The sequence below is a fragment of the Melospiza georgiana genome, chromosome 5 (genome assembly GCF_028018845.1).
Source record: "Melospiza georgiana isolate bMelGeo1 chromosome 5, bMelGeo1.pri, whole genome shotgun sequence".
NCBI classification, from domain to species: Eukaryota; Metazoa; Chordata; class Aves; order Passeriformes; family Passerellidae; genus Melospiza; species Melospiza georgiana.
In genome coordinates, this window is record NC_080434.1 from 56626233 (window position 1) to 56643393 (window position 17161).

The 17161-nt window shown below is 39.2% G+C and overlaps 1 protein-coding gene across 2 annotated transcripts in view; it reads right to left on the reverse strand.

Annotated features, from left to right (window-relative positions):
- Positions 1-4968: 4968 nt before the first annotated feature.
- Positions 4969-17161, reverse strand: part of KIAA0232 (KIAA0232 ortholog) — a 64365-nt gene continuing 52172 nt past the window's right edge. Inside the window, exons 7-9 of one of the 2 annotated variants that reach the window (XM_058025366.1) lie at positions 11038-11119; positions 8593-8690; positions 4969-7613 (exon numbers count right to left, since the gene is read on the reverse strand). In XM_058025366.1, the coding sequence (XP_057881349.1) occupies positions 7434-7613; positions 8593-8690; positions 11038-11119 (360 nt within the window). In that variant the 3' untranslated portion in view covers positions 4969-7433. Of the gene's footprint in view, positions 8691-11037; positions 11120-17161 lie in introns of both variants that reach the window. The other variant, XM_058025365.1, reaches the window with a different exon arrangement.

The window sequence follows — 17161 nt, forward strand, 5'->3', positions numbered from 1 at the left end:
AAATTGCAGCCTAGTCAATATAAAAGAACCAACCCTGTATTGTACGTGAATGGCTGTGTAACTCCTAGGAAAGGGGAAGTAGCAATTCTGGTTGTCATGAGCTATTCCCAAAAGGTGTTTTGCATTAGCAGTTAGTATCAGTCCATTCATGCCGCCTCCATCCCAGGTAAGGTAAATTTCTGTCTGCAAATGTTGTGTATTATTACTTCTCTGTTTGGGGAAAAGCTGAAGGGCTCACATTGTGACTAGTCACACACTAGCTGTGATGAAGTGTGGCATGTGCTAATTACTGAAAGGAAACAGAACAGGTACTTCCAGGTACAGGAAGTACAAAAGCATAACTCAGCATAAAGGGGACCTTTAGCACCTTTATTTTGCAGCAGCTGTGCAAAATTTAAGTCCACACAGAAGGGCACACGGAAATCAATTCCTCCTGTTTAAACACGTGCGTTGTAAGTAAATCCTCAGAGTGTGATAAGAAGTTAATTGTAGCACATAAAATCAGTGTGGTTATTATCAGTCTTTTGTCACTGATTCAGGGTCAAGTAAACCTGCAGCACACTTAATTTTATAAAAATTCATGGAATAAAATCATGTTTTGTTTAAGAGTGTCTTGCATGCAGCTGTTGTGTAGACATGAAATGTTACATAGAGCAGCCTCAAACTGGCAATTGATGTTCACCTGGTGGGCAAAAAAACTTCTACATGTCTATTAATAGCCTGGTGCTAGAGAATTTAATTTTTTTAAAAACATTCTGTTCAAAAGCTCTCTCATACAGGCTCATATTAATGCCAGTAGGGTTTGATATCCCAGGGTTATGGGTATTGTGCAAGAAAGCATGAAGAGTTTTTGCTCTCTTCTGTCTTGGTGATTTCTCTAAAATATACAACATATGATAAAAGTACACCAAATACCTGTCCTTCCTCTGTTTTGGTAGAGCCAAGGAACAGAAATGCAATTTTCTGTCATGCTTCTTATGCCTGTAGATGTGAGAAAGCATTCTCTGCTTAGGCTTTCAGTTCTGTTTTGAAGCTTCAGCAATTTTGTAATTGATACAACTTCAAATTTATTTTTTAAGAGCTAGATGAGAACATCTAGATTGAATTTTAATTCATCACAAGCCAAGTGTGATGCAAGCAGCTTTCAGAGCCAGCCAAACTGAGCTTCATTTTAATCCACTGTGCAGCTCCTCAAAGTCAGTAATTCTCTGCCATCAGCTGGAGGACAGGGTTTTTTTCTTTATTTTAAAGAAAAGATTAGCATGTTGTGAATGTACAGCAGCTGTGCGTCACTGTGAGCTGACCAGCAGCTCCTGCCTCCATTTGCCATCTCTGTGATTTAAGGCAGTTCTGGCTCAGCCAGGCCTGAGCGCAGGGGTACCAAGTGTGGCAGTGCTGGACACTCCCAGATGTTATCCATCAGAGACAGAGAAGCTCTCTCTGAAAAGCAAATGTTAGCAATACAGGAAACATTGCTCCTTTGCCTCCTTGCTTTACAGGATTTCCTGTAGGCACGGTGAAATAATTCATTCATGTTATATGGCACAAGAAAAGGGAACAATGAATATATTCAGGTTTCTACTGACTCGTAGCAATGAAAAGGGTAATAATTCTGTGAAAAATTCAATACCTTGGAAGCAAATGGTGATGTTTTTGAGGAATAAATATTATGCTCTTTACTTCAGATTAATCAATTGAACAAATGAATTTTGTTCACACAAAACTATTTTTGCCTGTATTTGATAGCACAGCCACCATCTGCATGGGTATTCCTACTAGAGGTGGACTCTCTGTACACCAGGCCATTGTAATAGGTTTGGGGTGAATCAGGAACAGCTGGAGAACATGCTATTTCATTATCCCAAAAGGCTGCCTCTTCCTATAGAAACTCAGACCTGATAAAGGATGAGGAAGCTTGATCCATAGCTAGCATCACTTCTGTTACCACTGGGTAAGAACAGACTGAGATGGTTTCCCTCCATGAGACAGCAAGAAAGTGAAGAGCAGGAAAGACAGGGGAAAGTGTGTGAGACTCCCCAGCATGTTTGAACTGATATTACTGAAACACGATGCGTGACAGGATTGTTTCTATCGCTGTCTACAAGCTGTTTGGGAAAGACAACATGAGTAATAAGGTGTGAAGGAGTAAAACTGTATCAACTAAAAACATTACTCCTTGCATAATATCTCAGAATTGCAGAATCCTTAGTGCCCATAAATAATCACTCACTAAGCCTCCATGGTACCTCTGTTACAGATCTTCACTCATCATTAAATCATGCCAGAGAAGGAAACATAGTTGTTATTATGCACAGCTGCGTAATGCAAAGCTGGAGTTCTATTACATTTATTCTATAAAGCAAGCACTATTTAAATTACATTTCCAAAAGATAACACATCTATTCTGGAGCAGTTACCAACATGGCAGCATCTATTGGAACTCACTACAAAGAAAAAATGAAGTATTGGACTAAAAATCAATTGTTGTCTAGACCTAGTAGGGATGAAGGAAACTAAGTAACATTCACTTTTGGCAGGTAACAGATTATTATGCCTCCATGGAACTGCAGTGATTCAAGGAATTTAATTTTTTTGCACTGAATATATTAACAGGAAAAATGGTGGGAAAATATTTAAAACCCATGAATGACAACTTAGACTTCCTGAAGAAGACTTTGTTGTCAAATAGATGAAGGTTCCAGAGGCAAATGATTGAGGGCTAGAACTCCATTGCAAAGTGAAGACCCTTAGAAGCTAAATAGCAATGAAAAAATTAGAAGTTACGAAATGTAAGAAAAAAAGTAAAAAGGCAAAATCCTACTAAAAGGGTATTGGAAACATAAAGGATGTTCTTAATATTTATTATTGCACAAATAAAGTAATGGCAAAAATGAAAAATTCAACACTAGTTTCTGTCCTGTATCTGTAAGGGATCAGGCAGGCCCATCATAGCAGGTAGAGATTAATGAGGCAAATTATTCTTCGGACAGTAGGCCTAAACAATACACAAGTTGTATTTTTTTTCAAACATAAATTGGGGATGAATGAAGGAAAAACTACACAAGTTGGTGGGTCATTACATAATTTCTGACACATTTGTCTAATATGTTCCTAAAAATCTCTAGCAGTGGAAGTGGCATCCCTTTTTTTAGGCAGTGCTTATGTATTTGCTTTCAGTACTGCTACTGTACTGTACTTTCTTTGCTTGAGCATTTCCATGGCTACCAACAGGAAAGCAGAGATGAATCTGAAAATGTACTCATCTATACTTTTTAACAGTATTTTTACTGCTTAAAAGTAAAAATGGTTTTAGAAGAAATTCAAGAGTTTGAATGTTCTGAGTTTTATGAGACAAGGAGAGTTGCTGCTTCTCCCGTGTCTCTGCTTGCAGTGAGTAAAATAAGGCCTGTGCAGAAATGATTGCAGTTAACCCTTCATCAGCAAATCCCAAAATCTTTATGTGACAAGCAGTTGTAGCACTTTAAATGGCTGTTACTGCTGTTAACAGAGGGACAGAGACTTTGTACTGCTTTTGCAGCCCCTGGTTCTTGGATTAGCTGCAAATGCAGTAATGGCAGACACTGTTCTTCCAGAACCATTTGCCCTACAAGAAGGCTGTCAGGCAGAAGGCAGTGCCCATGGCAGCCTCTCAGCTCAGCCTCTGTCCTCACTGTTTACAGGTGAAGTTGTTATACACATATGAAGTAGGGCAGGGACACCAGTGTTGTCACTCAGTGACTTTCTCAGCAGCATACTGGCCCACTGTCAGCTCTGGCAGCTGTGTTTTCTTGTTCATCCCATTATCACCCCATTGGAGCAGAGGTAGGCCATAACATTTATTAAGCATTTGCATGTAATACTACATTTTGAGAGGAACTTGAACAATGGAACAGAAGTCTTACAGTAGGAAGCTAAAATGTTTCAGTAAAGACTCCTTTGTCCCAAACCTCTGGAGTCTTTTTGCTATTAGTTTCACAGGTAATAAAAGAAAATTATGTGAGATGGACGGCAATGACTAATTCATTGGGGATAATACTTAACTATGCTGGTCCTGGCAGGGAAAGAATGAGTTACTGTGAAGGAATCCTGGCTTTCCAAAAGGTTCACTGCCTTCCTTTGTATTTTCACATCAGACACTCCCATGAAGGCACAGTGTGACAGGCATTTACAGCCAGCCTGTCCTACCATTGATGGACGCACTTGCTCTAGGACTATACAGTGGCAGTTTTTGCATGACAGAAGCATTGTTTACACTGGAAACTAATTCTTTACTATATGTGTATTTAATATTAATTCAGATACAGGAATTGAAAAACCTGACTGATGAAATGTAGTTCTTTTATCAAGTATCTTCTATAAATGCAATGAAAATATACCACTTCTGCTGTATTTAAGAAATAATTGAAAATAACATATGCCTTTAAAAGTTTTAACTGCCAATACAAAAGTATTCACTCAAGGACCTTACAGAGGCACTTCCATTATTTCCCAGTGTGTGTTTCCATGTTGTTTTCACTGAACTTCTAATTCAGCAGAATTCATTCTGCATGGAATCCCAGGTTACTTTGCCTGCAGATTTTAGCACCAAAATGCACAAGGCTCCACCAAGTAGAATGTGAGCTGTTGGGGATTTTTTTCCTTTCTCTGAAAGGAGGTGCAGCCATGGAATTAGTGAGATACTGGTTACTTGATGGCTGAACACAAGTTAAAAGCAGAAATAGAAATCTGCTGGGTTATATCCCGTATTACATACAAGTTCTGTAACTATTATGTGAGAGAGGGTCTAGGTTTGCTTGGGTTTGATTTTTTTAAAAAGTCTCATGTTTTCTAAACATGAATTACAGCAATGAAAAGGACTCCCAAATTAAGTATGTCATGCCATTTGTTCAGAATATTTAATGCTTAACTGCATGTTGTATTTATATTATACACCTTAGCTGAAGAAAATGAAGACACACACACACACCATCCAATTGTCCTTTTATATTTTTATTCGGTGTTAAGTAACTCCACAAGAAAACAAAATCAGTTACTCTGGTGTACGTGAAATCAGAACAATACAACCACTTGAAGCAAAAAGTAGAAACAAATTTCAGCCCAGGAATGGAAAACTGATACTTCAATGCTATGGATATGCAATGCGCTTCATCCCACAGTGCGGTTCAGCGTATGCCAACCTTTAATGCTCTTCTTGTTGTTATTGTTGTTGGTGTGTGTTTCTATCCATATAGAAAAACTAAAAACCACACTTCAACTCTCACTGAAAGCCTTAGAGCTTTAGCCATTAAACTATGAAAACGAGTAAAGACAATTTGTTATTGCCCAAGCTCAAGATAGGATTTTATTTTCCCCAAAGGTGCTGGAATCATTACATGCCACAGTGTAACTATGAGCAACACCTTTGTTACTTTTGAGCCCTTTCTTACCAAGGAAGAAGCTCTAGCCAGAATTAACTGAGCTGAAGTTTGTGTTTGAAATATGTCCACTTGGTCACTTCCTGTTCTCAAATGAATTCTATTCCATTCTTCACTGTAGTGATTTGAAGAATTTGTGTGTAAAGTTCTTTTTTTCTTTCATGTTACAGTTAACTAGTTTCAGTGCAGGTGCTAAACAACCTCTCAAGGAAGCTCCAGAAGAAAGTAAAATATATAAAATCTATTCAAAGTCTGCAAATAAATTAAGAAAAGAAACTGTAAAGTGTCAAAAGATTTGCTGTATGAATACAAACCCTAAAACATAATCTAAGAGGAGGACCAAAAGAAAGTCCTTGGATAAGGGCAACCAAGCCAGTTTTAGTAAGGATCTCACCAAAAGCTTGCACGAAGACCGGCATGGTTTCCCAACCACGTATTTCAATTCTTACACTGTCAATTGAATAAAGGCAACAAAACCCAGTTACTCAGAAAGCATTTCTAGCGCAGAACATATTTCAAAGGCAGTTCAGCTCACATTTCAAACAGCTATGTTTCTTGTGAGGTTTATTGCCTGTCAAAAATAATGGTGAAGCTTTTCAAGTCAGTATTGGACTTTCTGCACTTCCTGGTGTTATAGACATGCTGCGATCGTGTAGACTAGTTAGTTGTTGTCATTTTTTAAAACTAGGAGTTGTTAAAAACTCAGAATGTTTAGTTTTGCAAATATTGCTCCTCCTGGCTTATACATTTTGCATAATGTGTTAAAAGCAGAAGGAGTTGATAGTCTTGTACAGATGCAACTTGACAATGTATTGACTTTCTAAGTTAACAAAAGAAAATTTAAAAGCAAGTCACATAAAGCAACAATCACTACTGCAATCACACATGTATGTTGTAAGTCATCACCTTCCCTACCCCCACCCACCACACACATAACTTGCCCCACACATTCTCTCAGAAACACAAAATGAACTACGAGATTTACTAAATTACAGCCACAACAGCAGCTAACTGCAGCAGCCACAGGATTTCTTTCAAGTGAAGCACTGACCCTTTGCATTTAAAACATTGAACACTGAGCATTTTAGAGAGTTTCAGTCATTCAGGCTCAAGTTCAGTTACAGGATGCTTTTGCAGGTTACATGAATGCCTTCATCTGCAACAAGACAACATTCTCATTACTCATTAACAAAATTCACAACAATCCACACATCACCCCAGTGGTTTATTATTTTTGGTGTTACTTTTTGAACTTCTGCCCCACATTGGCAAATTGCTAAAAAGGACAAAAAAAAAAAAGAAAAAAAGGAAAAAAATAAAACCCACATTGCCTCCATACCTACAAAAAATCCTTGGCTTCTCCAGTTAGCAAAAATACAAACCATGGTATCCTCAGTGTTGGTTTGTGGGAGGGGGGAATCATAGGATAGAAAACACAGTTTCTGTAAGTCTCTAAAGCACAACCCTGTTGTTCCTACTTCAAAGTTATGAGATTTACTGAATGAAGACTGGACAAGTCATTCATGCTTTTCTCCTGCATTCAGAAAGGCACTGATAGATTACAGTGTTAAGTATTTATCTCCCAGTTCTTAAAGAACAAAGCCTAATGTGCAGAAAGCTGAAGTCTCTGAATAGCAGAAGTAGTTGTAGACACTGCGATGCTAAGAAGATCGTAATAGTGGTAGGGCTACAGTTACGAAAGAAAATAACTGCAATTAAGATGCAAAAAAGCAGTGGTACTACTAAGACAAGCACATGCACATCCATTCTTGATTTGACAACACAATCTAGTCTAGTTCAAATAGCCAAGAATTTAACAGTATTTTTTGGGAAAAAAAATCTTCAACAGGACAGCTGTGTCCTCATCTATAAAATAAGCAAGAAGAGAAAGATAAATACACATCTGAATCCATTAACTGAAGAGGAAACTCAAGTTGTTGTTTTAGAGCTACAGACCCTCAAGAAAGATAGTTTTCCATCTCATGGTACTTTTCAATCATCTGCTCTACTCTGCAGTTTTTAAAGTTGAGTTCGAGAAAAAAGCTCCTCCTCACATGGATCAGCCCATTCGCTTCCACCTTCTGAAGCTGTGTCTTCAGAGCTGGAGCTATCACTGGAGTAGATCTTCTTCCTGAAGCCATTTGGTTTTGCCTCAGCATTTATATCATCTGCACATCTTGCTTCATAAACAGAAGAAACCTAAGGATTTAAACTGACAGTGTTGATGGGGAACAATAAAGAACATGCTTGCTTTTCTCTGGGCTGGGAGGTTATATGGATTTTTAGTTGTCCAAGAGAGATGCCACGATTACAGGGCAAGTCCTCCTCATTCCTGACTTAGTCCACTATGTAGAAAGGACTGCAGAACAGCAGGGAAAAAAGGTGGTGCTTTTATTATTTTTTCCTATTCCTTAATTTTAGGATTTGCACAACACAGCAAGAGAATCAAAAGTGAACTCAGGATGTATCTTTATCACAGTTCATGTTAGAAAAATTACTGTAAAAGTTATCTCCGAAACTTGATAGTAAGTATTAAATAGTAGGAAAACACAGCACAGATCTGACTAAACTTCAAGCAAATGTATTTTAAATATATTTTCATCTGAATGAGTAAAGCCATAGCAAGCATGTCACAATGTTAAACTAAGCACTATCGTCACTCGGAAGTTTAAAGGTATATCAATAAACACATGTATACATGAAATTTTTTCACTAGAGAAAAAACCAGAGTTTTTTTGCTTGCAATGAGGACAGTATTCAGCATATAGTATCTTTATGTCTTTATTTGCTGGTCCTTTCTGCCCTCATAGTGCACTTCATCTCACTCTACACTTACTGAAATTAGAAGTTGAAGGTAAAGAAGACTCATGTTTAACACTCATGACAAGCAAATGGCAAGCATTCCCAAAGGAAACTGGCTTTGCTTATCTACTAGAAGCACAGCTGTTTGTACAAAGGGTTGTACTCCCCAAAGTACAACACCCTGAGGAACTTTTAGAAAGATGCTCAAGATGCAGAGGACGTTAAAAAACAAAGTAAGAGAAGAGAAGCTTTTGAAGGTTTTTGCAGGAATTTCATTTGAGGGTAGACTGAGAACTGTGATGAAAGGAAAGATGCAGTAGCCCACCCTTATAAAATAAGAAATAAACTTCCTCCCCCAAACCATTGACAAACTTACCATATTAAAATCTAAAAGATGTTCATCGTCATTGGATACTTCCTTTACATCTGCAAGTTCTCCTACACCATTCTCTCCCTTGGCATTTGTATAGCACTCTTATATTGTTTTTGTGGGGGTATTTCAGATGCAAAGGAAGAAAAAACAGAATTGAGGAACACTGTTATTTACATTTACCATAAATTTCAGCATCCAGAGATGTATTCTTGGAATTCACACTCTATGCCATGTAAACTCTGTGCTTGTGGGGGTTTTTATGGTCTGACACCCATAAAGAAATCACCATAATACCTCATGGAAACGTCATCAAATCCTACCTGAATAACTAATAGTAAAAGAAGAAGCTACTTAGTTAATGAAAACACCTAAAATATCAAAGAACAAGAATGATGTTTTTGATGATAAATGGTTCAGTCCATTTTTCAATTCTGATATTGCATTGTGTTCCACATCACTCCGATTTCTATACCCATACTGTGTAGACTGAAACAGTAGCGTGCTCCTCACTGAAACTCAAGAACCCCAATTGATGTGAATGGCTATGATTTCTACTTACCAGAGTAAACTTGTATATAGAACATCAACATCTATCATGTAGATAGATACATAAGGATCACATGCATCAACACCCACATATAAAAAGTACCCATACTGAAAACTGGATACAGAAAAAGCTTTGTGGAAGAGCAATGTCAGCTGTGAGGATCAAGTCCCGGTCTTGTTTAAAAACTGAGTCACACAGAGCAAACCGTGGCTCTGCTGTCCCTGACAGACACGGTGCTGTCCCTGACAGACATGGTGTTGTCCCTGACAGACATGGCCCTGTCCCTGACACGGTGTTGTCCCTGACAGACATGGCGCTGTCCCTGACAGACATGGTGTTGTCCCTGACACGGTGCTGTCCCTGACAGACACGGCCCTGTCCCTGACACGGTGTTGTCCCTGACAGACACGGCCCTGTCCCTGACACACACGGTGTTGTCCCTGACAGACATGGTGTTGTCCCTGACAGACACGGCCCTGTTCCTGACACACACGGTGTTGTCCCTGACAGACATGGTGCTGTCCCTGACACGGTGTTGTCCCTGACACACACGGTGTTATGCCTGACAGACATGGCGCTGTCCCTGACACACACGGTGTTGTCCCTGACACACACGGTGTTGTCCCTGACAGACATGGTGCTGTCCCTGACACGGTGTTGTCCCTGACACACACGGTGTTGTCCCTGACAGACATGGCGCTGTCCCTGACACACATGGTGTTGTCCCTGACACACACGGTGTTGTCCTGTCCCTGACACGACGCTGGCCGCCAGGGGGCAGCCCCGGCGCCGCGGCTTGGCGGGGGACCCTGGTCCCCCTGTGGGAAGACTGACGGACTGACTGACGGCTTTGGCCAATGTGGCAGCTCTGAGCATCCATCTGCTCCTGCACTGGGCACACTTCTACACCTGGGAGTGAAGTAAAAGTTAAAATGTTCTTGGAAGTCACCCAAACTGTCCTAAACACCAAAGTAAGGTTGTTCTGGAACCAGCAACACAGTTTTAGTTGGTTGCGCTTAAAGGTGTGCTTCAAAAATAATAGCTGACTAATCTTCTTTCAAACTACTAAGGAACCAGGTCTCAAATCAAAACTTTCTCACCCTGAGCCTGTACTAACAGAAAGCACCAGAGATCCTGTCAATTCAGGATACTAATTCAGAATGGTCTTGTTTAGCTTCTTGCTTTGGAGACAGAAAAAGTGAATTGGTATGCGGGCAAAAAATGCTGCTGGGATTCTTGCCGGTCCACTGAAAACCTGGCCTTGAGTCAGTTGTCAGATGCTAGGCATTCCTGGGAGTGCTGGAAGCACACCTGCTATGGTCACGAGCAGCCTGCCTACTAAGACTGGACTTGCTCTCTGTGCAGGAGAGAAAAATTCCCAGTCTGTCAGTGTGAAAGGAGTGGGCAAGTGGCAAATCCCTCTCCTTCCCAGCCTCAAAGAGATTCCACACATTCACTGAATAACTGGCACGTTATTTATGCACACCCATAAAAGGTAATCATCGTGTTTTCGCATTCTTATAGACTTATCTACCTAAGAAGTATTTTTCAGGATGAAACATTAAAAAATGTAATAAAGTGTTTTCACAATCAGAGATTTCCTGTTTATTTAATTTCAGGCTTTGGAATTAAGTAAACATGTGTAAATGTTAGGATTATTTTAAAACCACTTTCTTTTAAAACCAATTTAGAATCATGCTAGAGGTCTACTACAAGTGCAACTGAAGCATCCCAGTTCTCTCTCAGATGAGAGATTTTTTTGTGGAAGCTTACTGGTGTGGGTTTTTAAAATACAGACAGTAAATCCAATTCATCTGCAGCAATTCTAATCCGTAACAAGGAGCATTTCATTCTAATATGGGTGCAACAGCAAGTTAGTTCTAACAGGCAGAGGTGCTTACCTTCACATTGTGACGCAGGAAAAAGGGGAGAATAGAGCGCCTTTTCCCACCAGCATTGCTTTTCCTGGCTGCCACTCATTCTCTGCAGATTAGTATTCAATACAGGAAAGTGTTTAGACAAGAATCACACTTCATTTTGCCATAAATAATATACTTACATGTAGAGGAGGAAATTCTGGTATTACAATGAATTTTCCTAAGCCTTACAGGTCACACAGCTCAAGTTGTAACATTAATGGGAAATGATTGTCAAACTACAGTGGAACATTCATTCTCTGAACTCTTACAGCCAATATGAACTCCATGCTGGAGCTCAGACTTTGCCCATACAGAGTTACAGAAATACAGAAAACAATACTTTAATTCCAGCCCTACACTTTAGAATCTAGAGAGCTACCCAAGAGATAGAAGTACAGTGACATGTTAGCCAACATGACAAACAGTTCATTGTAACACAAGACAGAGAAGACAGAGGACAAAAAGTGGCAAAATTTCATGTTTAAAGTTTGGGAGGATGAATTGGCAGAACAATTAATCAATGGAAAAACACAAAATTAGAGAATTATGTGTAAACACAAGGAAAAAGAGGTTATGAGGATGATCAATGATTTGTCTTTATGGTAGAAGTAATCCGTTCACTAAGACTGCCAAAATTCTCTCCCTTTCCCCATATTTTAATGCTAGTTTAATTTTACCAGAGGCCTTTCCTTATGACATTGATGGACATGGCTAAAATAGCAAGGGCTTGCCACAACACACATGCCCCCAGTTTCAGTGCTGTCCCTCAGGTAACCCCATTAGCTTTCAAAAGATTATGCCACCTTGTAACATCCTCTATAGATATTAGAATGATTCAAAAAACAAACAACAGTGCAAACGCCTACAATAAACATGAACAAATGAGCTTCAACACAGACTTTCTAGCCAGCTTCCTCCTCAGTAAACTTGAGAATGTTTAAATATGCAAGATTAATAAGCATCCTTTTGTTCCTCCTTAACCTGCTGTAGAACTACACACTCATAGAACTTAAACTGACAAACACTCACTCCTTAATAAAGAGAAGCCCCTCTCAAACCAAAGGAGTGACTCAAGAGTGCTGTATTTAGAGACATGTCCTAGATTCAACTTCTTTGAACTTATCCATGCTGGTTTCCTGTCATAAGACCCAGGAACAGACTTTTTGGAACTACCCTCCAAAAATTCAAATCCTTAATTCCAGAAAAAAAAATTCTTAGGAACTTAAACCATCGGTTGGTGTCCTTTTTTAACATTAAAAAAAAAAAAAAAAAGAAGCAGCTCAAGGGTATAAGCAGGACATAGTAAGAAATATGTGCATTTACAAATACATTCAATCATGGAAGCCTCACTCTGTGCTGATTATAGATAGAGGCATCTAAACTCCATAGGCACAATGTATTATTAACTTCAAAGTCTCTCCCCTGCTGCTGTCACACCTGCACATGGGATAAGCTGCATGAACCTCAGCAGGTACTGGCAAAGCCAGCATGAGTCTGGCAGGGCACAAGGAGCTGCAGCAGCTTTGCTTCCCAGGCTGAGGCACCAGCAGAGCTCAGCCCCTGCTCTGGGATGGCTCCATGGCTGAACCAGCACTGGCTGCTTCAGCCCCCCTGTGCTTCCATCACAGCCCTGACACCTGGAGAGCTGGGGCAGCTCCCAGAGAGCTCCCAGCTCATTGCTGAATTTCTGTTTGGGAGGGGATAGAGAACACTTTTAATGTCCATTTTATACATTTGCAAAAGAAAAGTTTTTTCCTACAGTTGCTGAAGTGTTTCCTAGAAATGCAGTCTCACACTGTGAAATTTTCTGTGAATTAAAGAGACGTTCCCAGTCAGGAAATACAAAATACCCACTCCCAAATAGCTTGAGTCTATCTTCCTTTGTTGGCAATCTTTCCTTTTGAAAACAGGATTTTCAATTTATGTCTCCTTCTCCTCCTCTTTCACATGTACTCCTATACACTTCCAGTGTTTTATGAAAAGTTTTATTAAGTTTTCCAACTAACCATCTAAATAGCTATTATTTAGAATGGTGATAATAAATATTGTGACTGGAAGTCTCTCCTCTCTCAAACCATTCATATTCATGTTACTTTATTCTTAAGTTAAACTCATAGACAGCAAGGCAAAACCAGCTACAATGCTGTTTGACTCCCAGTTTTGCTGCAGGTCAGAGAGAAAACTGATGGGTTTCCTTTCTGGTTTTAAAGCTAGGCATAGGGTAACTGAGGCTTCTCCCAGACTATGAGATACTAATTGGAAAACACCATCAGTGACTAGCTGTACTGCTTCACAACACTTGTTGACAAGGATCATGGCTGACAAGGGTAACAAAAGGCTTGAAGAATGTGAACAGAATAAACACTAAAGCCTCAGTATAGCCTGAATGAATATTATCAGAAGTGTTACAACTGACAGAAAAAATCATATTAATCTGTAAGCAAATATTTCTTTGAACCTGCTCTGCAAGCCCTTACTATCAGGAAGAATACAACACATGAATAATTCAGAAGCCAAAGCAGTAAGGAACCCATTGACTCCCATTCCAAAACATCAGGCCCTAATTTTAGTTCAACAGACACCAAGTGAAGATACACTTGGCTCAAGAAGCCAGTCACAAATGAACAAAGGGAGCTGAGTCTAGACTTTATATTCTTAAAACCTATTTGGCAGTAAACTAATTTTGAATTTTACTGAAAATATATGTGGAAAGGACTCTATGACATAATCTAGCCTCTACTCTTGCACAAAGCTGGAATCAACTACAACGTACTATTCCTTCATTCAGTCTCATCAAGGCAGAATTTCCACTGCTTTCCTAAAAAATAACTGAGCCTTACAGTATGCTCCTTGTCTGGTTACAATTCTCATTCCTCAATTTCCCTCAGTGTGATTTAAGGTAATCACATCCAGTTCCTCTGTGTTAACTGGAGCCTACAGAGAACACAGCTTTTCCCTTATCTCCTCTAACTATGAACATGGCTTCTGCAAAACTGCTGCCTCTGCTCAGAGTCTCTCTTATTTGAGAAAAAACACCCCCAGTTCCTTCATTCTTTTTTCCTAAGTAGTGACCTTTGTGTTTTTTGTGTTTTCTCCTCAAGACATCCTTCCTCATACAAGGAGCCCAGTACTCCAGCACAGCAACTCTGCTCTTACAGAAGGGTATTCCTGTTCAGGGATCTCCATGTTGCTGTCTTTTGCAGTGTATCATTCCTGATATACACTAAACTATGATGTATTTGAAAATGCTTTTCTGTTCCACATCACCTCCTCAACTGTCACTCCTCCCATAGTGTTAGGAAAGAGGGTTATTATTTTCTGTAGAAATTTTAGTTGTCCCAGCAGTATTGCATTTTATGTTTCAGATGCTGTTCAGATTTAACAACTTTTTGATTCTAATCCTGTCTTCCAGTGTACCTGCAGACCTTCCCAGTTTGTTATTATCAGGGATTTTCATAAACATGCCACATACTCAAAAAAATAATCATCTCTGTTGTCCTCTAGTAAGCCACTGACTGTTATTGTGAGAGTGCAATCTTTCTCCTAAACTAATACTTGGAAACTTCCTGCTACTCACTCATTTGGGCCATTTACAGTTTACAGTACAGTTTAGGCAATTTAAGAGGGTCATTGGTTCCATTTTCCCTGAGTTCCATTTTCCTCTTTAAAAACAAGATTTGCTTCTTTATATATTTTCTATCTTCCATGTGTTTTCAAACAAGTAGGCTTTTCTCAAATTAGTTGCTGCTCTTCATGATACTCAGGTTAATACTGCAATGACTCACTGAAACAGTGTAATATCTGTATTTTCATAAAAAATGACAACAGATGCACTAATCAATACTTTGGATATTACCTTTTCATAGCTTTCCAAGCTTGTTAGTTCTGTTTATAAAATATCTTTCTGTCATCTTTCTGTTTCTGATTTACTTCTAGAATTTCAGGTGTACCAAATCTTTTTTATTTGCTTTGTTTAAACCTTGAGGTTTTTCCCTCATGATTTTTAAACTGTTATTGTGAACTCTATCTTTTTGAAGTTCTTTCATACAATCCCTTCAATATCTCTGCAAAATAATGTTCTCATAATTAGAAAGTTAGAGCTTAAAAGTCTTTGTAGGTGTTTTCATCACCTGCCATGATCAGCACTTACCAAGGACTATCTGGCCCAGTCCTGTCTTAGGTAGCCCCCAGATTATTCACTATTTACAGTTAGCCCTTTGCTTTGCATGTGGATGACTCTACATGCTCTTTCTCCACTCGATTTCCCTGATTTTAAGGCACACAGTAGACACCTCCAAATTTTGTCTCCCCCTTACCACTACCTGGATATATGAAAGCTTACCTTCTACCCTGCTGACCTCATAACCAATGTTTATAAATCATTCCTCTTCCCTTCCTCTCTTGACAGCTCTTTCCAAAGGTGTTATGCACTTCCACTGCATTACTCCACTCCAGCACAGACCCTCACCAAATCTCAAGGCCAATTCAGTCATGTGATACACAAACACCGTTTTTGACAGCAGAATTTCCTCATCCCCAAAACCAGTGTCTCAGGCAGGTTCAGACCCTAAAACACCAGAGGTCCTTTTATTTATCTCAAGGACCAGACAGGATGAGCATTCTTTGAGCACACCTGCTGGACTGGAGCCCATATAAAATGTTTTGACAGGAGATGCAGTGTTGGTATATTCACAGGCCATTACCTGGTGCAGACTGTGTACTTACCCATGACTCCACAGCTAAACAGTAGGAGCATTTACTCAGAAGAAAAAGGACTGTAGTTTGTGGGGGACAAGGGAGCTCTGTTTGTGGGGTTTTATGTAGTTGTGTGGGTGGCATGTGCTGGTGGTTTTTTGTAGAGGTTGTTTGGTTTAGGCTTTTTTTAAAAATTGTTTTGTTGGTTTCATTTTCTTGTTGGTTTAATTTTAGTTTTTTTTAATCTTATGGCTAGATATATAAATATCATTCATGTTTGAAAAAATTCTGCAGGAGCTTTTTGCAAATTCCTGCTGCAAAATACACTGTAATTCTAAAGCAAGTGCTCTAATATAGAAGGTAAGAGGGAGGAAACTGAACCAGATTCTCCTACAATCTTGTTCATAAATAGGAGGTATTCAGAGATGTGTGCTTCCACAGCACATATATAACTCAAGTTTAAGTGATGCAAACCAGAATGTGTTACTATTACACTGTGGTTTATATTAGTATTTTCACATTCATTATTTTTGCAAAAATACTGGTGGTATCTCAGAACACAACTCAAACCTTATATTAGATGACTGACTTAAACAATGACTTTCATTTCTGTCCAAAGTCAAGCACAGAAACACAGGAGATTTCATTTTAAAAAAATCTTTACAAATATTGATCTATACTAATAAATCCACACCACAGTGCCTGTTTTTCCCCCATGCATGTATGTGTGGAGTGTCCATGAAAAAAGTTGCTCCTAGACTGTCCTAATTCTAGGTATTTTATATTGATTTAGCTTAATGGTCATGAAAATAAATAATATCACTCTTAAAAGAAAAAAGCTCACACACATCTTTTACAGACCTTTAAGCACAATAAGAAATTTAAATAAATACTCTTGAGCCCAAAAGCCAATTACCTTCAGACTCCAACTACAGGTGCTTAGAAAAGCCTAGAGTGTGCACACACCTTCTGGAGACATGGCAGACAGAGGGGGACAAGTTAACCCAGGCAGTCTGAGCTTAGAGGGTAATGAAGCTCCCCAAGCCCCCCAGGAAGAGCTGAACTGCAAACCAAACTGGAGTCTAGACTGCTGAGAGGGTTGTTGGCCCTTGGTACTTCTCAGTGGTTTATCACTTTGAAGCTATGAAAATGCTTACAAAATCATGTCACCTGAGCAAGGGAAGCAGTAAGTTTTCCTCTTGCAGTAAGGAACTCAAATAAAATGAAATACCAGGGCTTTCTGAGCACTGTTCACTACCAAAAGACCTTTTATAAGCCTCAGAGCTACCATAAGCTATGCCACCACTGTATATACCAGCCACTTACTAGTTACTTGAATGGATAAGTGGTTGAAGTGAAGATGAGAATAAGCAACCTCACAGATCATTACACATCCAGAAAGAAGATCTGA